This window comes from Erithacus rubecula (assembly GCF_903797595.1).
Source record: "Erithacus rubecula genome assembly, contig: scaffold_338_arrow_ctg1, whole genome shotgun sequence".
NCBI lineage: Eukaryota > Metazoa > Chordata > Aves > Passeriformes > Muscicapidae > Erithacus > Erithacus rubecula.
The window spans coordinates 1-25,258 of record NW_027635993.1 but is presented as its reverse complement, the minus strand read 5'-3'; the positions used below and the strand labels follow the sequence as shown (position 1 = coordinate 25,258).

Here is a 25,258-nt window from a genome sequence, read left to right as displayed (position 1 = left end):
TAGAGGAGCCTTTTCTTTAAACATCCACCCCAGCATGGGGAGTCAGGGTGCCAGGAGGAGTTGTGTTTTTGTGATAATTTCTTTTCAGGTGCCTTGAACTTTCATATCATAGGTGGATAAGAGTTTTTATTTTTGTGAGTGTATTTTGCTTCAGACTTTCTGTAACTTTTACTCTAAAATTCTGGTGCTCAGCCTCGAGTCTCCCCAGCACCTTCTGCTAAAGGCTCCAGGACAAGCCATTGTTCTTGGCTGCAGAATAAAGCACATTCCTCACCTTTGGTCCCCTCCTGACTGGGCCAAGGGCACTGCATGAGTGATTTTCTGCTTGGTCTGGGTGAAGGTTTGTTGCTGTTCAGGGCCACAGCTGGAATTGTTCTTCTTAGGGTGAGCAGGCAGAGAGGGCTCACAATGTGGCTGCACTCAGGAATGCATTCTCTAAAAGCCTATGGCCCCTAGGAAAGCTTGTGTTTCCTTCTTGCTGCTTGGTGGAGACACTGTGATGATCTCATTGATCATTTCAGTGGGGATCTGGCTCTGTCCATCTTGCCACTCTACTCCCAGGAGCTGGATCTCTCAGGCAGGTCCCTTGACTTTGCTCTTCTCGATGGCGAAACCTCCTTCCAGCAGAATCTGGATGATCCTCTCTCCTTTCTCAAATACTTTTATTGTCGTGTTCCTGCACACAATGATGTCATTGATGTATTGCAGATGTTTTGGAGCTTTACCCTTTTCCAGTGCAGCCTGGATCAGCCCATGGCAGATGGTGGGGCTGTGTTTCCACCCCTGGGGAAGTTGATTCCAGGTGTGCTGCACGTGCCCTCAGGTGAAAGCAAACTGAGGCCTGCACTCTGCTGCCAAAGGAATGGAGAAAAATGCATTGGCAATGTCAATGGTGCCACTTTGCTGCCTTGGGCTCCAGCTCCTCCTGGAGATCCAGCGTGTCCGGCATGGCAGCGCTCAGCACTGGAGAATCAACGACTGGGAGAGAGAGGGGGTCTACTGACTGCTGATCAGAATCCAAATTTACTCTCAGCTACATGTGCTTATATACCATTTTTAGGAAAGCTGGTAATTTTTTACCACATTTATTGGGTAAACATCACACTGACAAGCTTACACATTTTGCAGCATTTCTGTTTGATTCATTCTTCTTTCCTGTCACCAGTCTTGATCCAATCCTCATGGAGTCTTCAAAGCTCTGTTTGCTCTTGCCAGCGCATCTTGGTTATCAAGCTGCTTATGCTGATTAAATCCACAGTACTCTGTCTTAGCTCCCACAGTGGAGTGACTTCATTCAAGGCACAATAGCCTACAGTCAATTTCTATTGTCTATCAGACTTTCCCACAGGCAAACTGGGGCTGTTGAAGGGTCAGTGGGTTTTACTGAGCACCCTTTGACTTTTTAGCCAAAATTTTATGGGTGGGGATAATGGCATCTTGATTCATGTGATGCTGCTGGCTGTGTGCTGTTGAGGTGTGTCCTGGGTTGACTTTGCAACGCTTTGTATCCCCAAATTGTGTGCTGTCCATTCTTGTAAGGTTTTTTTTGGCTAGTAACTTGCCAGCGCCCTCCCCCATTTGCTGCTGCCACTGGCTGGGGGCTGAGGCGCTCCTCCCCACTGGCCCTTCCCCCTCACCCACTTGCTTTCGCTTCTTTTGCTGGCTTGGTAGCTGCTGCTCACTTGGCTTGCCCCCCCCCCCCCCCCCTTTTTTTTCTGGTTTTTGCATATTTTTTTCTTCTTTGCTAGGAAATACCACTTGAACCCGACTTGGACTCCACCCAATCTGAAACACCAAGAATGTCCCAGACTCTGTCGTGGCAAGACATTCGCGTTTCTGCCCTCCTCGACTTCGGAGACGCAGACGGGTGACAAATTTCTTTGCCATCCATGGCTGTTTTTCCTGGTGTTGGGGCGCATTTCTTTTTTGTGTGTTTGATAAATAAATAAGTTTTTTCCACTTTTCCCTTGGAGGAAGATCTTCCAGAACCGGTAGTGGGAGGGGGAGGAATTCTTGGGGTTTGTTTCTGACAGGGCTCCTTTGCGAGAGTTTTTCCCCTAATTTTGTCCCAAACCAGGACAGCCTAGCAGCCTGAGCTTGCCACCGGGTAAGGCCTGGGAGCAGATCCTCCTGAGGGCCAGGTCACAGCACCTGCAGGGAACCAGGGTGTCTGCTGGAGGCTGGGAAAGCTCTGCGGAGGAATGGGGGCAGCTGGGGGTTCTGTTGTGCTGTTGGGGGCTTCTGTGCAGGTGTTTTAGGGGGGTTGGTGTTGGTGGGCGTGGTGGAGAAGGAGTTGCCTGGTAGATGAGAGGTTTAGGCTGGAAGTTGAGTCAGCTTGAATGCAGCATCTCTGGTTTGGCACAGCCTTGCTTACAAAGGGCAGAAGGAATAGCTGTGATTTTTTCTATTAGTGCTCCTGATTCTCCCCCAGGGAAGAAGAGGGGAGAGCTGTACTTTATAAGCCACTTAACTATCTGTAGCAGAAGGAGGATTAGCCATTTTGCAACCTACTCATTGGTTTGGGCTAACATAGTAACATTTAGTGGACTTTGCTTCCTTGCGATCTTTTATTCCTTCACAGAATTAAGATATTATCATCTCTTCCTTGAAAACCATTTGCAGACCAAAGAAAGACCTTTTTTTTTGCCTCTGTGTAGTGTTGTTTTGGAAAGTGACTCCCAAGGTATGATGTTAAGGCAAACAGTTGCTGCTTTGAGATGGGAAGCAAACTTCCAAATCCATCACATTCTCAGGCCATGCCAATGAATTTGGGAAGTTTGCAGCTTTTTGGAACTACTTGAGTTGAGCAACTGGGAAGTAAAGCTTTCCTGGATTGAGGATACTTAAATGTCATGAGCCTGCAGAGCAGGACAGCTTAGTTTGCTTATGCTCTGAGCCACTCCTAACGTTCCTGTTGCGCTGTCTTAGATATTTGGGCCAAGGGATTCCTTCCAACCTGGGCCACATTGGGAGGGCTCAGGGTGTCCCCAGAGCAGGTGGCCGTGTGTGCAAGGGCCCTTTGTGACACGCGCAGCGTGGTCAACGGTGCCCAAGGATCCTTTTGTGACGTGTGGTGACTCAGGAGCCGGCGGCGACTGGTCGACGCCACAGTGCTCGGAGCCCGCGCCGGGACAGGACGCGCCGGAGCAGTGCCGTGAGGAGCCCCCGCACAGCACACTTGCTAGTGCCTGACCCGGAGCACTTCCGAGGTGTTATTCCTGCAGGTGACCTCGTGGCAAGACTGTGGGACTTCGTGTCCTGTGGCCTTCCCGAGGATTTTCTTTTGCAGGTGCACTCGTGGGACTTGGTGACCTGAATTGTTTACGAGGAGTCTCCTGTCCTTGTGGCAGGAGCTCTCAGAGTGCAGGACTTGCTGTCCTGCAGCCTTCCTGAGGCTTCTTTGTCGTGGGTGTCTTTAAGGCACAACTGCACGACTTGTTGCCTCTCAGCTTTCCTAAGACATCTCTCTGCTAGGTGCCCTCGAGGACAGACTCTGCCATGGCGGGCAGATTTCTCGGCCTATTCAAGGTGTTCAGAGGAAAAAAAAAGAAAAGCCCTGGAGTTTCCCCAGCACAACAGCCTAAAGAACTGGACCTATTTCATCCAATGCAAGACGGTGAGTGGCACAGCTGGGCCACAGGGCTGATGGCTGCTGCCAGCTTGGTCCCATCCCATCCCATCCCATCCCATCCCATCCCATCCCATCCCATCCCATCCCATCCCATCCCATCCCATCCCATCCCATCCCATCCCATCCCATCCCATCCCATCCCACTGTGTACATGGCCAGGGACAGGATGGAAGAGGGGCCGGGCAGACACACCACAGCAGCCATGCTCCATCCTCTGGGGCTGTCCCTGCCTGGGGAGCGCAGGGCTGGCCTGTGTTCTCCGGCCTCTCCCGCAGCCCCTCAGCTCTGGCTGTGCTTGCTCTTTGCCAGGTGCAGCCACGGACCGGTCTCAAGAGCAGGAACCCGCCCGTGGCAGCTTCCGCAGAACACTGAAGGTACCTGCAGCCATCTGCACCTGGGCTGGGCCTGCTGTCACTGCTCAGCCCAGCACAGCGCTTGGAGCACTCCATGGAACTTGCCTCTCTTCCCTGTCCCTTGTTCTCCTGCAGATGTTGCGAAAGTTCCTACACATTCGCCGTAGAAAGGGCAGCACCACAGCAACAGAGAGCACAGCCATGCATGACTCCAGGCTGACTGAGCTGCAGGCAGAGCCTAATGTCAGCCCAGATTCGCCTGAGTGCTCAGACGAATCTGGCACAGCAAGGAATGATGACAGGGCAAATGCTGACATGGCAGTGACTGAGGACGTGGCCATCCCAAACGCGGACACTGGAGAGACTCGGGGCATCGCAAATACTGACATCGCTCCCATTGCCACTCTGAGCCAGGAACTCATCCTGGACTATTTCAAGGACCCTTGTGTCTCACCTCAGCAGCACGTAAGCAGCCTGGGGCCAGGGCTCGAGGCCTCACAGGATTGGGTCCCCACTCACGTCACGGTCACTGAGACCCCTCAGTCTTTGAGGCCAGCACAGTGTGGCAGGGAGGGAAGCACTTCTTGGGGGGAACTGGGGAGTTGCTCCCTTGGACAGCGCTCCAAGTCTTCCCCACCCCCTCCAGGTGCCAGCCATGGTGAAAAGCATTCACCAGAGTCTCGAGTCCCTCGTCACTGTGGATGCCAGGCTGCGCACTGACATTCGGAGGCTGGCTAGAGAACACCCTGCTGACGTGGTGCTGACCCTCCTGCACTGTGCCCCAACGTGTGACAGGTACGGGGCCCACGTGAGAGCTCAGGGCTCACCAGCCTTTAGGGCCACCACCCTGTACAGCCTGTCCAATGGGCTCTGCCAGACAGGCGGAGAGCTCCAGGACCCTCAGGCCCTTCTGCTTCCTGAGCTCTGTTTCCCTCCCTGCCCCTCAGGGCCCCGGGGCTCTGTCACCTGGGCCCCACGGCTCTACAGGCTATGGTATGTGACTGAGACCCCCCCCTGACACAGAGCTCCCATCCCACAGAGCTGCTGCAAGGATGTGGACAACCATAGGCTCGTCAGGACCAGCAGTGGAGAAGGTGTTGCCAATACTGCTCTGTGTGATGGAGGATTGGCCTGTGCACAGCACGTGCACCTCTGATGGGGACAACAAAGACATTTTTGCCCTGGCTGTGAGTTTCTGGAACTGGCCTCTGCTTGCTCCCCAGCCACGTCTCCAGCAGCTCTCCATCCTCTCCGTGCCTCAGGCACTGGCCTGAAACCTGGGCTAGAGACAGGCTCAGGGGGCACCAGGCCTGCTGCTCCCCCTGCCTCTCTCCTCGGGCCCTGCCCCACGGATGCCTCGGCACTGAGCGCTGTCTCAGGCTGCTTCTTTTGCAGGCAACTCTGGTCATCTGGCTAATTGTGCCTCAGTGCCCCAAGGCAATGATCCTTTATTCATCCCACCTCTTTGTGGCTCTGCTCTTCCACGTTGTCATCACCACACAGCAGATGCCAGAGGAAGTCGAGAACTTCTGGAGAGCATGCCAGGAGCAACATAGTCTTCCCAGCAAGCCCAACAGGTCCCAGTTGTCCTGTCCTTGCCATGCGCTTGCAGCCAGCGCCAGTGCTGCCAGTGTGACCTGGACTTTGCTCTGCACACAGGTTTGCAGTGCAGGCCATGAAGGCTCTGCTCTTCTGTCTGCAGTATGAGCCTGAGGTGATGGCCATGGAGCGCAAGCGTGGCTGGGACACGCTGCTCTGTGCTGACACCCAGCACTATGCCGTGGGTCTGCTGGCCAGGTGAGACCCCCCATTTCCCCTCTGCCCCCAACATTTGTGCTCTTTTCCCGGGGTGCCCTACACAGTCCCTGTGGTCATGGACCACAGGGCCTTATCACCAACGGACAGCCAAGCAGACTGGAAAAGGCTGGGAGAGGAGGTGCCCAGCAGGGGCAGCCTCCCAGAGTGAGCACATCCCCTCCAGGGACTGAATCTCTGTGAGTCAGCCCTGAGAGAGGTTTGCCTGCCCACCTCAGTGTCTTGGTGCCTTTTCCCCCTGCCAGGGAGATGCGCCGTGTCTCCCTCTCCTTGTGTTCTGGGATTGCACGCCGCCTGCTTGGGCAGCTCAACAGGGAAGAGCTACGCTGGGATCTGCCTTTCCTGGCATTCCTTGTGGAGGTGAGCCTGATGGCCAGTGCTGCCTCGCTGAGCTGCCTCTCAGCTGTCTGCCCTTTCCTAGACACAGCTGCCTGGGACAGTGCCCTTGCCCTGTGCTGCTGTCTGGGCCTAGCCCCGAGCGGTTCCGGGCTCCTGCTGGCTGGTCCCCTGTCACTGCCCTGTGCCTTCCAGGTCCTGGAATGCTTGGATTTGACTAAATGTGCTGACAGCATCCTTGAAATCATGTCAAGACATGTGGAGAGCAAGTGCAGGGAGAGGCGTCGCCTGGCGCTCAGAGCCCTTGTGGTGATCAGCAAGGGTCCCTCGATGGTGAGAGGGGGGCAGCAGCTGAAGCTGCGCTGGAGAAAGCAGCCCCTCAGGCTGGCTGGGCTTCAGGAGCTGAGGCAGATGCTCCCAGCTCTCCTGCCTCACCTCCCCGAGTTCTTCAGGACCAGCCTTTGGCCTCTGGGCCCTGTGGCAGCTGGGTGGGGTTGTAGTGCCAGGGCAGTGGTGGTGGTGCAGCCATTCATGGCTTCACAGCACAGCCTTGTGTTCCACACAGGCCAGAAAAATGTGTAGCCTCTCTCAAAGCCTTCTGGAGCTGCTGCGTGATACAGAAGGAGAGGTGGTTGGCATGACCCTGCGCGTGTTCACAGATGTGCTCCAGGACAAAGACATCCTGATAACCAGCAGCACTGCCCTGAAGCTGGCTGAGGCACTCCTGGCACTCTTTGACAACGTAAGGCTCTGCGCTCTCAGCTACAGGCACTGGCTGCTGCTCAGAAACTTTGTGCCCTGTGGCTTATTTGAGCCATTGTTCAGGAGGCTGGAGTAGCTGGTGCCGAGGCTTTTTCCTTTCCCCCAGGACAACAGCCATGTGCAGCTACTCTCCCTTGGCCTCTTCTGCAAGGTGATGGAATTGGTAGTAGAAGAGGGGAAAAAGCCTCTTAAGTCAACTGTGTGCCAAAGCCTCCCCGCACTTTTATTCCACTGCCATGATGAAAATGGGTGTGTGGCTGAGGTGAGGACTCATGGGCTGCTGGTGCATTGCTGGCAGGGGGCTCGACTGCCTCCTGCTCTGGTGCCTGGCGGGCTGCAGCCTCCTGTGGGCCTTGGCACAGGGACGCGGCTCCTGTGCCCTGGGCTGCGGTGCCGTCTCCACATCTCTGCTGCTCTCCAGGCCTCTCGGGAAACGCTGCATTGTGCGACCAAATTCCTGAAGAGGAAGAATCTCGTCCAGCTGGTGAAGACAGAGAAGCTGTGGCAATTCGCCGAGCGCCTGGTAAGGCCGGCCTGGAAGGCCCAGCCTCAGCCGGGAGAGCCCCCTGAGCGCGGCGCTCACTGTGTGCGACTGCAGCTGTGGCCCTGCCCAGCGCTGCCCGCAGGGGCCGCATGGGCTGTGCTCCCGCTCCTGCGGCCCCGAGCCGGGTGCTGATGGAGCCCCGGCCTAGCGGGGCTGCGGGGCGGGCCGGCACCGCGGCTCCCTGGGCAGCAGCCAGCCCTGTGCCCTGCAGAGCCCGGCCGGCGGCTGCTGGCCGCGCCTCAGGGCTCTGCAGGCAGCACTGGGCAAAGGGGCAGAGCCCGCCCCGAGCCTTCACTCCCACCGCTCTCCGCAGCTGGCAGAGGACAGGAGCCGAGCGGCCGAGCACCTGCGCCAGGCACTGCCGTACCTGGACAGCCCGCAGGAGCCCCTGCGAGAGGCGGCCATCCGGTTCCTGGGTGAGCCTGGGCTCCCTCCCCGCCCCGCCGCAGCTCAGCCCCAGCCCCGGCTGCTGCCCTGGCAGCTTCTGCCATCTGTGCCTGGCACCGCGGAGCCCTGGCTGCCCTGAGGGCTGCTGCCGCCCTCCCGCAGCTGTGCCCTGGGGCGGCAGCGTGCGGCAAGGGCCTGGGCTGAGCCCTGCTGGGCCTCGAGGGCCAGTGGCCACAGGGCTGGCAGTGCCACGGACAGGGAGCCGGGCAGAGCCGTGACGGGCTCTCTGTTCCTAGGGCTCGCCGAGCGCAGCTTGAGGGGGAAGAAGAAAGAGCTGCCCGTGCTCAGCGAGGGTGAGTGAGGGCAGCGGGCTGTTAGCGGGGGCTGCCAGGGGGAGCTGCAATCCCTGGGCAGGGAGCTGCAATCCCTGGCCTGGCTGCAGAGGGCTTCGCTCCCTCTGTGGACAGGGGGTGGCGTGGACAGAGCACAGAGAGATTTCAGGGACATGGGCGGGAGGATTCGTTGCCAGGACCTTACAGCTGATCCCCTTGGCCCCTCCTCTCTTGTGGCCATGGCAAGAGCTGTCTGGGATGGCCCTGGCAGCAAGATCTCCCTGGATTCCCACAGATCCAGGCTCTGATTGTGGCTCTGTTCCTCTCTCTTCCAGCCCTTCAAGCCCTGAGGAGAGATGACAGCCCTTCCCAGACAAACACAGGAGATCAAGAGATATTCAGCGGAAGAGCTGCAGAACCATGCTCATCTGCTGCCTCAGAAGAACCAGCATCCCTTCAAGACCTCCAGATGCTGTGGAAGCTGTGGCTACCTTCAGACCAGAAGAGACCAACTGCAGGTCCAGGCACAACTGATAATTGCCACAGCTGAGCCTGTGGGAAGTTTGCATGGCTTCAGCAGTCTCCCTGCCATAGATAGGTCCCTCCCTCCAGCCTTCAGACCCTGCCCATCCTCTCTTCTTCCCTCCGGTATTCCTCCCTTCTGACTGCTCTCTCCGTCCAGCCTTCAGACCCTGCCCATCCTCTCTTCTTCTCTCTGGTATTCCTCCCTTTTGACTGTTCTCTCCTTCCAGTCTTCAGACACTGCCCATACTCTCTTCTTCCCTCTAATATTCCTCCCTTTTGGCTGCTCTCTCCCTCCAGCCTTCAGACACTGCCCATCCTCTCTTCTTCCCTCTGGTGTTCCTCCCTTTTGGCTGCTCTCTCCATCCAGCCTTCAGACACTGCCAATCCTCTGTTCTTCTCTCCGGTATTCCTCCCTTTTGACTGCTCTCTCCCTCCATTCCTCAGACTGTGCCCATTCCTTTTGTTCCCCTTAGCTCATCTGTTTGCTTTGCTTCCATCAATAAAGTTTGGCATCTTCACTTTGCCTGCATCTCTGTGGAGGTCAAGTGATGCAAATCCAGAGCCCTGGGACACACAGGCCCCTCCTGCTGATCTGTTCCGTGCCATGTTCTGTGCAGAGACTCAGGGGAACGAGGGCAGATCAGGTTGGAAAGGTCTCTGTGCTGAAGCTTCAGTTCCACAACACTGTGAATTTCAAGGTCTTGCCTCAAGGCTGATGGCTGCTGCCAGCTTGGCCCCATGGCACCCACTGTGGACGTGGCCAGGGACAGGACGGCAGAGGGGCCGGGCAGACACCCCACAGCGGCCATGCTCCATCCTCTGGGGCATCCCGGGGCTTTCCCTGCCTGGGGAGTGCAGGGCTGGCCTGTGTTCTCTGCACATGAACAGTTAATCTTATCCACAGGAAACAAAATCAGCATCCCTGTTTCCAGATGTCAGTTAGGAGGAGGCGTTTGGCACAGCAAAGGCAGCCGGGCTTCTCGGTGGTGGCAGCTTTGGTCTGGCAGAAATCTTGTGCCGTATGGAATTTTAGCTGGCAGAAACCCACTCCTGGCTAAGGCCCCTGAATAAGAATGGTGGCTATTTTCTACAGGACATTAATCTCACCATGCCAGTTTCCAGATGTCACTTAGGAGAAGGCGTTTGACAGTCCAATGGCAGCCATGGTCCGAGGATATGGCAGCTTTGCTCTGGGAGAAATCCCAGGCTTTGAGAAGGCGGTAGCCCAGTCTCAGCTACCGGACCCTGGTGGCTCTTTTGCATGTGAAACCAATCTAACCATCCCAGTTTCCTGATGTCAGTTATGAGGAGGCATTTGGCACTCCAACAGTACCCAGGCTTCTCGGTGGTGGCAACTTTGGTCTGAGAGAAATCCTGCACCCTATGAAATTTTAGCAGGTGGAAGCCCAGTTCCAGTTAGAGGCCCCTGGATATCAACGTTGGCTCTTTTCCATGGGAAACAAAACTCACCATCCCAGTCTCCTGATGTCAGTTGAGAGGAAACATTTTGTGCACCAAAGGCAGCCACTGTCCTAGGAGGTGGCATCTTTACAGGGCACACACCCACAGATTTTTCTCTCTTGAGGCTTCAGAGAGTGCAACATCCTTTTATCCTTAACTCCCGGCCACACTTTGCCCTCTTCCCTTCCCCGTTGGCCAAGGTGCTCAGAAGATACAGCCTTCCCAACCCGTGTACCCCATATTCCCCCTTGAATCTGGCATTTCCCCCGAAGTTCAGAAGTTCAGCCTTGTGCAGACTCTTGTCTGGTTCAGGAGCCAAGCTGTGTGGGCCCAGTAACAAACCTGCTGCCTAAAGCCAGTAGAAACTTTACAACCCATTTCAAAGACCCTAACAGCCATCCCTTCACCCATGAAGTGATTTGTAAAGACATTAGCACACATCTTTCCTCTCACATTGATGTTTCCTCTGCTGGTAACAGACTTTTAAAGCCAGCCTTTGGCCTGACCTCTCTGCTGTTGTAGTTCCATGGACAGAGGTTGTTGTCTCTTCCCCCTTCCATGGGCAGGCCGCTGTTCAGCCATCTCCAGGACAGCAGGGCCCCACCCCACAGCACTGTGACGTAGGAAGACAAAAACCATCACTCCAAATGTCCCCCATCCTCCTTCTTCCCAGGCATGTGGCTCAGCCAGTGGGGTTTGCTGCTGGTTGCCACAGGAAAAAGAAGAGCACTGTGATACTGTGGGGCTCAATGGAACCAAACATCCATTGTGACACTGCAGAGCCTCACAGAACCCAGAGTCCATGGTGACACAACAGGGCCTTGTGGAACCAAGGAGTCCAAAGGCCTAAAACAGATCTTGCATGGCTCTGCCTTGGAAAGAGAAACCTCCTTGGCACACACTTAAGAAGGGTGTCTGTTTGTAATGGGGAAACTCAGGAGTTTTAGATTGCTTCAAGAAGAGAAAAGGAAGAAAACCCCTGTTTCCCTGAATGCTGCCACATCTCCAACCAAAGCAGATCCCAGGTGATTGAGGACAGACAGGATGGGGTTGGGCAATGTGGAGCAAGGTTGTCCACATTGGATCAGACCTAAAGGTAGAGCTTCTCTGAGCAGGCCAGATCTCCTGAAGAGAGACCCTGGATCAATACCAATCACAGAATGCTGCAAACAACTCTGCTCTGAAGAGAAACAGTAATAAAAGACACTCTTTAAAATAGGAACACTTATTTCTAAGAAGCTCTTTGAAATATTTCTTCATAACTCTAGGAAAATCTTTCCTAATCAACTGCACTGGACCAGAGGGAAGGAAAGGCAGAGCCATGGTTTGTCAGGACTGACTTGATCCCAGTGAGCCCCGTGGTGCATTTGGTGCTGAGTCCTTGAACCTCAGGGTCTGAGAAGAGATTGCACAAACCTTTCCAGGAGCCCCAGTCAGAAGAAAAACCCAAAGTGTCTCAAAGCATTAATGGGTCCCAGTGAGGTCCATCCCCAACACAGGCTCCTTGAAGGTGAGAATTGGAGGCCGTGACTGCCCAAAAATCTCTCAGAGACTCAGAAGATGTTATAAATAGATATGCTCGATTTTGTCCAATTATTCAAAACAACAAGGTTAAGTTTAGCAACAATTTATTAATAATAACAGCAATTGTACATAAATGAATACAATCAAAGTATATTAGTTACATATATTTTGGTAAATACAAAATCTGGCAGTGAGTAATTTAGTATAATTGAGGTTTAGTTTGAATAAAGCAGAAGCAAAACTGACCGGAGGTATGGGCAGGGCCCTTCCTCTCACAGCATACCAAGCCAATTAAGCTAAAAATCTCACTTACATACTGTTTACTAATACATATTAATACAGAAGCTTCTGGAAAGCTCCTCCTCGTTTCTATTCCCAAAATCCATGTCACTGTGTTGTGTTGCCATGCGTGACCAGTGGTCGGGGTCTCTCCTCCTTTCGGGGTCTTGTTTCCAATGAAGGCTCTGGGTCTTCCTCAGTGTTTACTGTGTGACCTCGCAGGGAGCTTTGGATTGTAACACACTTTTACAGCTCATGCTATTTCTTAGGAGAGAAGTGGGAGAGGTATCATATGCTGATATGCTTTTCTCCCTTTGAGATGACCCTGAATGGCAGAGGGACTGTGGGATCAAGGCTCCATCTGACCCTCTGGTATTGGCCCTAGGAGAAGGAGAATAAGAGAGAAAAGTTTAAGTGGTGTTGTTCAGTGTGCAGCATAGGGCAAAGATGTACAAAATCAGTTACAGTTTACCAGATTGTAGCCCAGGAACAAGGTCTGGTGGAAAATTTGCTCAAGCCTCCCCATGTAAGACAGGAAAGGGATGAGGATGAGGATGCAGACTCAGAGGATGCAGATCTCCCTCTGATCATGCACCAGACTAGACAACAGACACAGATATTACAGGCAACTGTAAAGGAGGCAGTGAGACCAGAGGGAGAAATGGTATTGGTTAAAGTTCCCTTCTCCACAATTGGCTTGGAGGCATGGGAAAAGGTTGCTAAAAATTACCACAGCAATCCAGTTAACACTGCTAAGTCTGCAATATATAATAAAACAACACAATCCAGATTGGCACGATATGCGATTGTTATGTGTGATATGCAGTGACGGAGACAGAAAAACAATCAATTATAAAAACAGCAGGGGATCTAGCAGAAGATTAATACAAAACCCAGCAATTGGATGTGAAAGATTATTTCCCATTCCAAAATACACAGTGGGACCCAAACACATCAAATTAATTAAGAGAGTTGGAAAGCTATCAGGAGCAGTTTGCAGAGGGGATGGAAAGGGCCATTCCCAAAACTATAAATTGGTCAGCTTTATATACAATCAAGCTGAGGCCCTCTGAGTCACCATTGGAATTCTTCAATCGATCAAGGGATGCAATGCGTCCCCACATACCACTGGACCCTGGGTCTGAAGTAGGGATACAGCAGCTAGTCAATTTATTCTTGGGGCAATCTACAAGTGACATAAGCCATAAACTTCAAAAGATATGGGGGAAGGGAATAAAAAAGGAAGGGAGGAACTTAGAGACTCTGATGGATGAGGCGAGGAGAGTCTTTAGTAACCAGGAAGAAGGAAAGAGGGGGTTGGTAGCTGTTCTAAGTGAGAGAGAGAGAGGAAGATATGGACAGGGACCACCTAGCCCATCCCAGCTGGGCAGAGACCAGTGTGTGATCTGTAAGAAATATAGTCACAGGAAAAATGAATGCCCAGAATGAAGACGTTGAAGAAAATGCCCTCAGAAATAGAGAAAAAATAATTGTACATGGAAAAAATGAGGACCCGTATCTCTCATCCCAGAAGATCCACTGGTTATAAAATTGAAGCCCTCATGTTCTTCTTCCTGCTCAACCTGACCCTCACTGACCTGGGCTGCATCTGCACCACTGTGCCCAAAGCCATGCACAATTCCCTCTGGGACACCAGGAACATCTCCTATGCAGGATGTGCTGCTCAGGTAGTTCTGTTTATGTTCTTCATTTCATCAGAGCTTTCCCTCCTGACCATCATGTGCTACAACCGCTACGTGTCCATCTGCAAACCCCTGCACTACGGGACCCTCCTGGGCAGCAGAGCTTGTGCCCACATGGCAGCAGCTGCCTGGGCCAGCGGCTTTTACAATGCTCTGCTGCACACAGTCAATACATTTTCCCTGCCCCTGTGCCAGGGCAATGCCCTGGGCCAGTTCTTCTGTGAAATCCCACAGATCCTCAAGCTCTCCTGCGCACATTCTCACTTCAGGGAACTTGGGCTTCTTGCTGTTAGTGCCTGTTTATCATTTGGTTGTTTTATGTTCATTGTTTTCTCCTACGTGCAAATCTTCAGGGCTGTGCTGAGGATCCCTTCTGAGCAGGGACGGCACAAAGCCTTTTCCACCTGCCTCCCTCATCTGGCTGTGGTCTCCCTGTTCCTCAGCACTGGCACATTTTCCTACCTTAAGCTCCCCTCCATCTCCTCCCCAACTCTAGATCTGGCACTGTCGTATCTGTACTCGGTGGTGCCTCCAGCCCTGAACCCCCTCATCTACAGCCTGAGGAACCAGAAGCTCAAGGATGGCTTGAGGAAAATCATCATGAATGCTTCTCAGAAAAAAATAAACTCTCATTCTCCTGTATCACTATTATAATATTACTCATTAATGCCAACTCTATGTCCTGTGGGTTTATTGTTTTTTTTCTGTCACAGGTATGACATATTTTAGAAGTTTTTCACAAGAGAATCTTTATCTTTACCATTTTTAATTCAGTATTTGCATTCCTAGTGTGAACCATAGACTATATAATCCTGGAGTTGTACTACATATGTGCTTACGCAAAATAAAGGACTTGGTATTGCTGTATTTGTCTGTCATCTTTCCTCCTTGGCTTCTCTGCAGCGTTGGTGCCTCTGTGCAGAGCTGGGGTGAAAAGGGAACCCCAGTGCTCCCCACTGCCAGACACCCCCTGGGCTTCTGTTCCATAACCTCCCCTTCCTTCAGTTCCACACTCCCCTTCAGAGCCCCTGTGTTGGTTTAAGGCCTCAGTGCTCTTTTAGCTCAGTTTCAATCCTGCTGTGTGACTGTCCAGGGACTGCAGTCAGGGACAGGCTGTGGGCACTGCTGGGACAGAGCTGGGCTCTGCAACAGAATTTCCATCATGCAAGGGCATCTCCTCAGTGCAGGACCTGAAAGCTTCAACCTCCTTCCCAGTTTGCTCTCAAGGATGTTCCCAACAGTGTCCTGGAGAGGAGAACAGCGGTGACAGCCAAAGTGTGGCAGTGTTCAGGGTGGGGCTGTCCCAGCAGTGTCCCTGCAAAGCCAGAGCTGCTTCCAGCAGTGGCCTCTCACCCCAGGGCGCAGAGTTTGTTCTTCCCTCTGTGAAGGGACATCAAGTGACGGGGTCAGGAGTCTGTGTTTGCAGTGCAGGGACATTCCACAGTCCTGAATATCCTCTGTGTGTGTGTGAGGGGACATAAACCCAGTGAGCACAAACACCTTCAGCTGGTGCTGGAGTTTCCGGAGGTTAATGTCTCCTGTGATACCCTGGATGCAGGGCTGGGATGAGCTCCTGTGCCCAGAGCTCCCCATGTCCATCCCTCTGGCAGTGGGGCACCTCAGGCAGGGGCAGGGCAGGGTGACACCACAGGGCTGAGGTCCCTGCCAGGCTCTGGCAGTGGCAGCAGAGCCCAGAGAGCCCCTGCCTGTGCTGCAATGAACTGTCTATGTGTGTGCCAGGGAAGGACTCATGTCCCTGGACACCCCTGGCGCTGTGAGCAGGGCATAAGCCCAGCTCAGGGGTGGGCACCTGACAGAACCCTGACATTTCTGGGAGTGTCCATAGGAGCAAAGTTGGGGAAGGTGGCTGTGGTTAAAACCCTCTGGGCATCCAGTGACAACAGAGTGTCTCTGTCACGGTCCCTCCTTACACAGAAAACAGGAGAAAATAAGGTTAACAGTTGTAGGTCACTATAAAGAGAGATTAATGTCAGGGGGGCTACAAAGCAAGGGCCAAATGCAGAAGCAAGGAAAACCATGGAGACAAGAATTCAGCACAAGAATTCAACACATGTCATAGTTGCTTTAGAAGACAAGTGTATTAATACAGAAAATCCAGAGGCCCTCTTATCCCCCTCATGTCCCTGCTGATCAGAACATCCCATGGAATGGAAGATCCCTTGGGTCAGTCTATCCCATCTTTCCCATCCCTGTGTCCCCAAGAACACTTGCCCCCCCCTCCCCAGGCCATTGGTTTAGGGGTTGCAGAGATGCCTCATGTGGGGCCAGCCCTGCTCAGGAGCAGCCAAAGCCTTGGGCTGGGACCAAACCCACTCCAGCTCCAACAGCCAAGCACAGCAGGACAGGGGCTACCCTGGGCAAAGGGAACTCCATCCCAGCCACACCCAGGCCAAGGGGGCTCAGGGAGCTCTTCCCACCTCCCTTATTCAGCAATTCAATTAATCTTTTCCTTGGAGATCTCTTTGAAGACAGAATTGAGAGACAGGCAGAAGCAGAGCTATAAAATGCACCAGTACAAACACAGCAGCTCCTGTGAGCAATGACCCCTCCCAGGGCAGTGCTGTGGCAGGAGAAGCACCCAGGAGGAAGAGGATGAGCTCAGTGCATGTGTGTGTGTCCCAAGGCACAGAGGTGAGGGTGGCAGAGGGCAGGGCAGGGCTGGCAGTGGCAGGGCAGATCCAGGGGCAGTGAGATGGGAGTGTGCAGCCTGCAGGGACACAGCAGCAGCTGTGGGACAGAACACAACAAGCTGTGCTGGAAATGGCCAAGGGCCCTGGCAGGGCTGGCAGTGCCCAAGAGAAGCCAAGTCTTGGTGCTCTGGAGCACAGCAGGGTCTGTGCCACCAAGGGCTGTGAGGAGACACCTTGTCCTGAACCTAGAAGTTGTATCATTTGCAACAATTCCATTAGGTTCAGTGTCACAATGCTCTCCTTGGATCCATGAGGCCCCACAGTGTCACAATGGTCCCTTGGTTCCATTTGTCCCACACTGTTATATGAATCATTAGTTCCATGGTACTGTGAACTGTCACAATGATCTCCTTGGTTCCATGGTGACACAGTTGCCACAATTTCCATGGTACCACAACTGTTCCTTGGTCCCATGAAGCCCCACAGTGTCACAATGGCCCCTTGCTGCCATGACACTGTGTAATGTCACAGTTGTCTCCAGGATTCCATACTGCCCTGCAGTGTCACAATGTACAATGGTCAATGAGGCTCCAGTGTCACCATGGCCACTTGGTTCCATGGACCCTCACAGTGTCACTGTGGTCCCCTTGCTCCACAAGGCTCTGAAGTTCCACAATGGCTCTTTGGTTCCAAGAGGTTTGATACAGTCACAATTCACTTCTTGGTTCCACGAGGCCCTGCTGATTAACAGTGCCCAGGATTCCATGAGTTTCCATGGAGCCACCACAGTGTCCTTGGATCTGCAGTATCACAATGGTACCATCCTGCCCCAGTGTCACAATGGCTTTGTTCCCTGAGTTTCCACAATGCCACAATGGTCTCCTTGGTGCCATGAGGATACAGAAATTCCACATAAACATTGAGCAACACCTGCTTAACATACCCAAGAGCATCTGTCTCCATTGAAATTAGGGGTTAAAGGTGAGAATGGCACCAGCAGCTTCCATCTGCAGCACAGACCCAGGGAAAGGACAGGGACAGAGACTTCAGTTGAAAGACTCTGTGAATTCACAGATCACAGAATCACTAGGTTGCAAGAGAACTTCAAGATCAAGTCCAACCTCTGCCTAACACCTCTATATGGCACCAATTGCCATACCTAGTTTTTTTAAAACATAAAGGGATGGTGTCTCCACCAACCCCTGGAGAGATCATTCCAGAATTTTACTGCATTTCCTGTAAAAAACATTTTTCCTAATATCCAACCTGTATTTTCTATGCTGAAGCTAAACACTGTGTCTTCTCATTCTGTCAGTTGCTGCCTGGTGAAAGAGACAAACCTCCACCTGACTAAAACCATGGTTCAGGAAGCTGAAGAGAGTGATAAGGTAACCTCTGTGTCTACTTTTCTCCAGGATAAACAACTCCAGCTCCTTCAGCCACTCCTCACAGGACTTGTGTTCCTCACCCCTCACCAGCCTTGTTTCCCTTGTCTGGACACACTCCAGCCCCTCCTTGTCCTTCCCAAATTGGGGAGCCCAGAACTAGACACAGCACTTCAGGTGATGCACAACCAGTGCTCAGCATAGGGGAAGAATCACTGCCCTGGTCCTGCTGACCACACCATTACTGACCCAGGCCAGGAGCCATTGGCCTACTTGGCCACCTGGGTACACTGTTGGCTCATGTCCAGCCTGCTGTCCATCAGTGCCCCCAGGTCCCTTTCTGCCTGGTCACTGTACAGCTACTCTGTCCCCAGCCTGAAGGACTGCAGGGCTTGTTGTGGACAAAGTACAGGACCCAGCACTTGTTAAACCTCAAATTGATGAACTTAATCTCTGGATCCAGCCTGTCCAGGTCCCTCTGCAGAGCTTCCTAACCTCCAGAACACGCACACCCAGTTTGGTGTCATCTGCAAATATGCTGATGGCGCACTCAATGCCCTCATCCAGATCATCAATGCAGATACTGAAATCCACGCTGGCTGGTTCTGATCCCTCATTCATCCTGTAGGTGCCCTGTGATGACTCTCAAGGTGATCTGTTCCATCACCTGGCTGGGCACTGAGGTCAGACTGACAGGCCTGGAGTTCTCTAGATTCTCCTTCCAGCCCTTCTTGGGGATGGGCTCACAGTGGCACATCCAGTCCTCTGGGACCTCCCTGGTGAGCCAGGACTGATGATCAATGATGGAGAGCAACTTCGGAGCTCATCCAGCAGCTCCCTTATCCCCCTAGAATGGATCCCATCTGATTGTAGAGACACCTGTAAGCATTTGAGTGGTTTAGCAGGTCCCCCGTTACTTCTCCCTGGATTACAAGGGTCTGTTCTGCTCCCTGTCCCCATCTACCAGCTCAGGAGAACACTTGTCCTGAGGACAACCTGTGTTATTGTTGAAAACTGAGGCCAGGAAAGGGTTAAGTACCTCAGCCTTTTCTCTTTGGTAAACATATCCCGTCCTGTCCCCCCATTCCCAGTAAGAAATCAAGGCTCTCCTTTTCCCTCCTTTTGCCATTAATATATGGATAAAATATTTTTTGTTTTCCTACACAGAACTGCCATCTTAAGTTGATTGAGCTTTCACCTCCTTTTCTTTCTTCATGACCTGACAACATCCTTAAACACTGACTGAGTTGCTTGCGCCTTTGTCTAAAGTTGATGCATCCTCTTTTTCCTGACTTCCTGAAAAAAGCTCCATGTCCAACCAGGCCAGTTGTTTTCCTCACTGGCTCATCTTCTGGGACACTGGTACAGGCTGCTCCTGCTTCTTCAAGATTTCCTTCTTTAAGAATAACCATCCTTTTTGGAATCATTTGTTTTAAGGATTGTTTCCCTCAAAAACAATCAGTACCGGATTTGTACAACACAAATCTGCATCCTGAATAGGTTGAAGTCTGCTCTCTGTAACTCCAGTGTTAGAAATTTTGTTGATTGTCCCGTCTCTGAGGGGCTCTTCAGGCTTGAGACCTCCCCAGAGAGGGCATGAGGGTGGTAAAAAATCTGGTTCTCTCGGAGGCACCGGCAAGAAAGCAGCTTGAGATGATCTTGTGTTTTTTCAGGGCTGTTTATTTATCTTCTCTTAAAAATGTTTCTGCCAGCCCAGCATGGGTCCGCTCTGCAGGTCGACCATTGCAGGTTTCCTGGGAGGGCTGTGCCAAGTCTTTATACTCTAAACTATGTGTACAATATTTACAAATTCTCCCCAATACCATGCAACCTCTTTACAATGTCCAGTTCTTTCCCCATCCAATCTGTGGTTCCCAGGGTGCAACTTCAGCATGGATGACATGAAGAAGAAGGAGGAAGAAGCCCACCACACCCAGGATCCTCCATCTTGGCCACATGGCCTTTAATATAAACAATCTAAAAACCTACTTATACTACATTCTAACATTCTAATTTACACTCTACTCATCGTTATTTTCTGTGTCTCTTCCCTCAACGTGGGCAGATTCTCCCAAAAAGCCAAATCCAGCCCCTGCAGCTCCTGGGCAGCACTCGGGGATCTCTGAGGGGTCTGCCAGGGGGTTTTTTGCATCTCCAAATGAGCCAGGGAAAAACCCTGGACTCCCACAGTTGATGCCCCTCCTTCTTTCACAGGATGTTTAAAAACTTAATTATTTCATGATAACTGTACCCCAAATAGCCTCTGATCACCACATCTCCCACCAGCCCTTCTCTGTTTGTGAACAGCAGAACACAGAGCTTTCCTTGGCAGTTTGAAGAGAAGGAAACCTCCCCAAGGTGCAGCCTGGAAGGTTCAGCCTGGAGCTGAGGAAACAGCAAATTCCCTGCCAGGGCAGAATGTTGGTGGCCCAGGTGTCCCAGCTGAGGCTGGGCCATGCCATGGCTCTGTGTGCCAGGAGCCGGCAGCGCTGGGTGCAGGGAGCCCAGGGAGGGCACAGCAATGCTGGGCTGAGAAATGCTGGGGGCACAGCGAGATGGGCGTGTGCAGCCAGCCAGGGCAGAGGAGCAGCACACACAGGGGCACAGGCTGCAGGAGAGATGGCCAAGGGCTGGGCAGGGCTGGCAGGGCCAGAGGCACCCAGGCCTTTGTGCCCTGGGCTGGGCAGCACCTCTGGAGCCCCACAGGAGGAACTTTGCTTGCAGGATCTGCACTTTGCTGCTGCCTCGGCCCTCCCTGAGCAGGCTGGCAGGGCTTGCAGGGTGATGCCATTTGTCCTTGCTGCCCCTCCCATCCCAGTGCCCCAGGAATAACACCGAGCCACCCGTGAGGGACAGGCCCTGCTGGGCCAGTCCTGGGCTCAGCCCTTGGCCTTTCTGCTGCCTCCAACCAGCCCAGGCCTTGCTCAGCATTGCAGTTCCTGCTCACAGCCTTTGGCTCCTGCCATCCTGCCCTCAAGGATCTGCTCTCACCAGTCCCTGGGGAGCCTTTGGCAGTCCCTGCCCTCAGTGGGGCCAGTGATGCTCCAAGGGACTTGGAGTTTTGCTTCTGCCTCCTTGAGCAGATTCTCCAACATTCTCTCAGTGCCTGGGGCTCCTGGACTCAGCCCCAAATCTGCCCTCTTATAAATATGATTCCTGCTAATTAAATTGTAATTGTATTAGCAAAATTGTTGCTTTGTAGCAATGGAAAAATTGTACTTAATTGTTCCAATGCATAAAAGATAACAGAAGGTTAATCAAAGCAGATGGTATCATTCTCCAGTTGTTTGGTGGGAGTAGAGATAGTAAGGGTATAGGTCTAAAAACAGCATCTAGAAATAAAACTTTTGACCTTGAATTGAGCCAAATTGGGATGATTCCAAGCATTAGACACTTGGCTTGTTATTGGAACATCGGCTTAATTATATAACTCTAAGCTCAGTACACCTGCTCTATCTGAGAGGTCAACTAGTGAACACTGAGGAAGACCCAGAGCCTTAATCAGCAACAATATCCCCAAAGGAGGAGAGACCCTCGACCATTGTTGAAGCACGAGCAACACAACATAGTGATGGAGATTTTAGTAATAGAAATGAGGAGGAGCTTTCCAGAATATTCTGTATAAATATGTATTAGTAAACTATATAAATGAAATTTTAGCTTGCTTCAGTTGGCATGGTCTGAGAGGAAGGGCCGTCCCCGTACCCCTGCTTGGTTTTGCTTATGCTTTATTTGAACCAAACCTCAATTACACTAAAATACTCACTGCCAAATTTTGTATTTACTTAAATATACATAACTAATATACTTTGATTGTATTCATTTATATACAATTACTGCTATTATTAATGAATTACTACTAAATTTTTATTTGTTGTTTGATTAACTGAACAATTGAAGACTCCATTCATAACAATTTTGGGGATCATTAAAATACAGAAAGATTCCAGGAGCTCTTTGTATTTCTTCAACTGTCTTCACGTCCCAAGGGCTTGTGCAGATGCTTGGAGACATTTTGGAGGTTTCCTAAGAAGGAAGATTTGAAAGTGCATCATAACTTTACTCAAGGGAATGTTTTTCACTTTTTCTGTTCAGAGGCGAAGTGATAGAAGCATTTCCCAAGTGACCTTGATGCAGAATGTCTCCTTAGGAGGTCTGGGCACATTGAAGAATGAGCCCCTTAGCAGGCTGACCCTGTTTGGACAACCTGCTTCTCACCCCCCTCATCACCATATCATGATGTCTCCCACCTGGTGCTGACAACCCAAAATATAAAAAACCTCATTAATTTCTCTTTGCAATAAAAATGTTATTTAATTTTAAAATTAAAATTAATTTTACTTATTTGTAATATTGTTATTCTATTTTTTAAACCAAATTCTTATATTCGTAATAAAAATATTTCTTTAGCAACCAAAAAAATTATTGGTCATTGCTTTTATGTAATACAATTCCCTTCATTAATTAAGCTCTATTGGTTATTTATTTCTCCCTTTTTAGGATAATTCATAATGTTTGAGTTATTTTTATATCTTTTTTTTTTTTTTTCAGACAGGTTTAGGGTGGGCACTTCGGGGTCCAGGGAGACATTTCTGGGGCACATTCGGGGCAGTTTTGGGTCTGGGGGAAGAATTTTGAGGGACAGGAGGACACTTGGGGGCATTGAGTGGGCACTAGAAAAAAACTTAGGGATCCTGAGAGAAAGTCTGGGCTTTGAAGTGGCTCATGGGGGTCTGTAAGGGGGTTCTCTGGGGTGCAGGGGATGATGGGAGTTGTAGGAGTAGGTATAATACAGTTTAATGGGGCCGCAGAGCATCATGGTTATTCCAGGTGCAGCTGTAATGTCTCTCGATGGAGCGCGGGGTATGATGGGAGATGAAGTCATTGCTTGAATAGCACTCTAGGGCACCACAAAGCATGATGGGAGCTGTAGTCCCGGAAGTGATTCTAGTGGAGTGTTTACGAGCACTGGAAGGGCACTTGGGGGACACATTTGCCTCTGAACGGCGACTTCAAGTCCTCAGGGAGGAATGTTTACAGTTTGGGAGCACTTGAGGGGAGCTTGGAGAGCTCTAGCCAGGCACTTTAGGGCATGGGGCACAGCAGGAGTTTTAGGCACGGGACTGTGTTATGAGGTGCTCTGAGCTCGTGGGGGATAGCAGGAGATGAATTCCCAGAAGTGGCTGTAACGGGCATCTGTGGGCTTGAGATCATTAAGGGAATTCTGGGACATTTTGGGGGGTACACGAATTGGCGTTGAGGGGACACTTAGGGATCCTTGGAGTTTCTAGAGGACATCTATTTGACATACAGGTGGGGATACCGGGGTTCTGTGGAGCACGGGGCATGATGGGTATTGTAGTCCTGGCTCCAATGGGGCTCTATGGTGCTGCAAGGCATGCTGGGAGTTAGAGGCACAAAGGAAAAATGGCGTCGGCTCCAGGCACCCCCCCTGAGGCCCTGGTGCCCCGCCTGAACCTCCTTGGTGGCACCTTGGGCTGGCACATACCTCAGGAGGGTGTCTGTTTTCACAGGGGAAAATAAGGCGTTTTAGATTGCTTCAAAAGTAAAGCAAAGGGGAGAAAACCATGTTTGCTTGAGTGGAGGCAGTTCACCAAGCAAAGCAGGTCCCAGGTGAGTCAGGACAGAGAGGATGGGGTTGGGGAATGTGGAGCAAGGTTGTCCACACTGGGTGAGACTTCAAGGCACAGCTTCTCTGAGCAGGCCAGACCTCCTGAGGAGAAACTCTGGATCAATATTAATCACAGAATGCTGCAATCACCTCTGCCTAAAGAGAACAGTAATAAAATCCATCCTTTAAAATAGGAATGGATATTTTTAAGAAACACTATGAAGTATTTTTCCATAACTATTATAGGAAACATTCCTAATGAACTGCACCAGACCAGAGGGAAATCAAGGCAGAGCCATGGTTTGTTAGGAAACCTCTCAAGAACTCCAAGTGAGAATCAAACTTCAAAGTTTCTTCAAGATTTAATGGGTCCCACTGAGGGACACAATTGAGAAAGTGTCCCAGGGTTCCAGTCAGAGCAGGAAACTGGATGCAGAGATGACAGGTGGGGAAAAAGAGAAGCCAAGTCTTGGTGCCCTGGGGCACAGCAGGGTCTGTGCCACCAAGGGCTGAGAGGAGACACCTTGTCCTGAGCCACTGGGGCCTCCTGGCACAGCCCCAGCAAGGCTGGGCACTGTCACCCCTTGTGCTGCCCTCAGCATCCCCCCACATCCCAGTGGCCTCAGGGATCTGCTGGGACCAGTCTCTGGGGAGCCTTGGTCAGGAATGGCCCTGGGGCTCCTTCATGCTCCCAGGGACTGCAGGTTTTTCAAAGGACTTTGGGTTTTGCTTTTGCCTTGGAGTGTCTGAGAGCTTTGTGTAATCATGGCCTCCAGTTATCTGTTTTTATTAGTCACTTGAGAGCCTTTCTCAGAAACAGCACTCAGTGGGGCTCAATGGCCAATGGCTCAATGCCTCTAGATGCTTCAGTCATTTAAAGTTATTTACTTTTTCCTTTCTGCACTGAGTCTCTGAGAACTAGTGGCACCCAAGTAAAGTGGGAGTTTCTTTTTTTCTTTTTTTTTTTTTTTTTAAGCAATCTAAAGCTCCAAACTTTTGCCACTGAAAACAGATGCACTCCTCAGGTATGTGCCAGCCCAAGGTGCCAACAAGGAGGCTCCCCTTTCCCAAGGCAGAACCCTGCAAGGAATGTTTGAGACCTTTGCACTCCTTGGTTTCCTGAGGCCTTGCAGTGTCACAAAGGCCCCTTGGTTCCAGGAGGTTCATTGGTGTCACCATGGTCTCCTTGGTTCCATGAGGCATCACAATGCCACAACGCACCCTTGGTTCCATGAGGTTCCTGCAGCAGGACTTCCCCTGTGGCTCAGCAGAGCTCATCTCTTCTGTCCATCAGCTGGGCCATAACTCAGGGCATCTTCCCCCTCTCAGGATTTGCTGAGATAACCCAGGCTGGACATCTGCCCTGTCCTGAGTTCTCTCTCTTGCCAGGGAGGTGAAATTCCCAGCTGACCATGAACATCTTGCCTCTAGAGCAGACTGAAGGGAGATAAGCCTTGAATTCTGGAGTGACACACATTCATTTTACAAACTATAAATGTTGCACAAAACTCTCGCAAAGCAGAAGTCTTCTGCATAGTCTCTGCAAACAGGTAGGGCTTATCCCCCAAATCTGGATTTTTGTGGTTACTTTTCTGGAAGTTGAGTGAAAGGGCTCCATGTGTACTCCCTCATCATTTTGGTGGCAAGTGACATTGACTCCTGATCACTGCTATTTCTTCACTGGCTGTAATATAGGAATCTTCATTGTGCACTGTGTTTTTATGTATCTGTACTTCTTTTATTAATCCTGTGCAGTAAGAAGTCCATTTAAGGTCTCTTTTCTGTTAAGATTAAGGCCATTCAGCAAATAATTTGTTTTATAATATATCTAATTTTCTATTCTTAAGAACTTAGGAGAAAAAGCAATTTGGGGTGCAGGTGGCCAGAAACAGAGCTACTGCCAGAAACGTGAGCATAAGCATACACAAGGGATTTCAT

At 51.4% G+C, this 25,258-nt stretch overlaps 1 protein-coding gene across 1 annotated transcript; it reads left to right on the top strand.

The window, feature by feature from the left end:
• The first annotated feature begins 6,464 nt into the window (after nt 1-6,464).
• Nucleotides 6,465-8,736, top strand: LOC306816025 (uncharacterized protein). Its single transcript, XM_079332525.1, has 6 exons — nt 6,465-6,468; nt 6,701-6,877; nt 7,004-7,159; nt 7,319-7,420; nt 7,755-7,857; nt 8,496-8,736. Exons 1-6 carry the CDS (start codon nt 6,466-6,468, stop codon nt 8,708-8,710), a joined length of 756 nt encoding a protein of 251 aa, XP_079188651.1. The 5' UTR covers nt 6,465; the 3' UTR covers nt 8,711-8,736.
• Nucleotides 8,737-25,258: the final 16,522 nt, after the last annotated feature.

What these genes read in the sequence shown, in the direction of transcription:
- LOC306816025 (XM_079332525.1), top strand. An exon ending in TCCTGGCACTCTTTGACAAC is followed by an intron (nt 6,878 to 7,003) that starts GTAAGGCTCTGC and finishes CCTTTCCCCCAG; the next exon opens with GACAACAGCCATGTGCAGCT. An exon ending in AAAATGGGTGTGTGGCTGAG is followed by an intron (nt 7,160 to 7,318) that starts GTGAGGACTCAT and finishes GCTGCTCTCCAG; the next exon opens with GCCTCTCGGGAAACGCTGCA.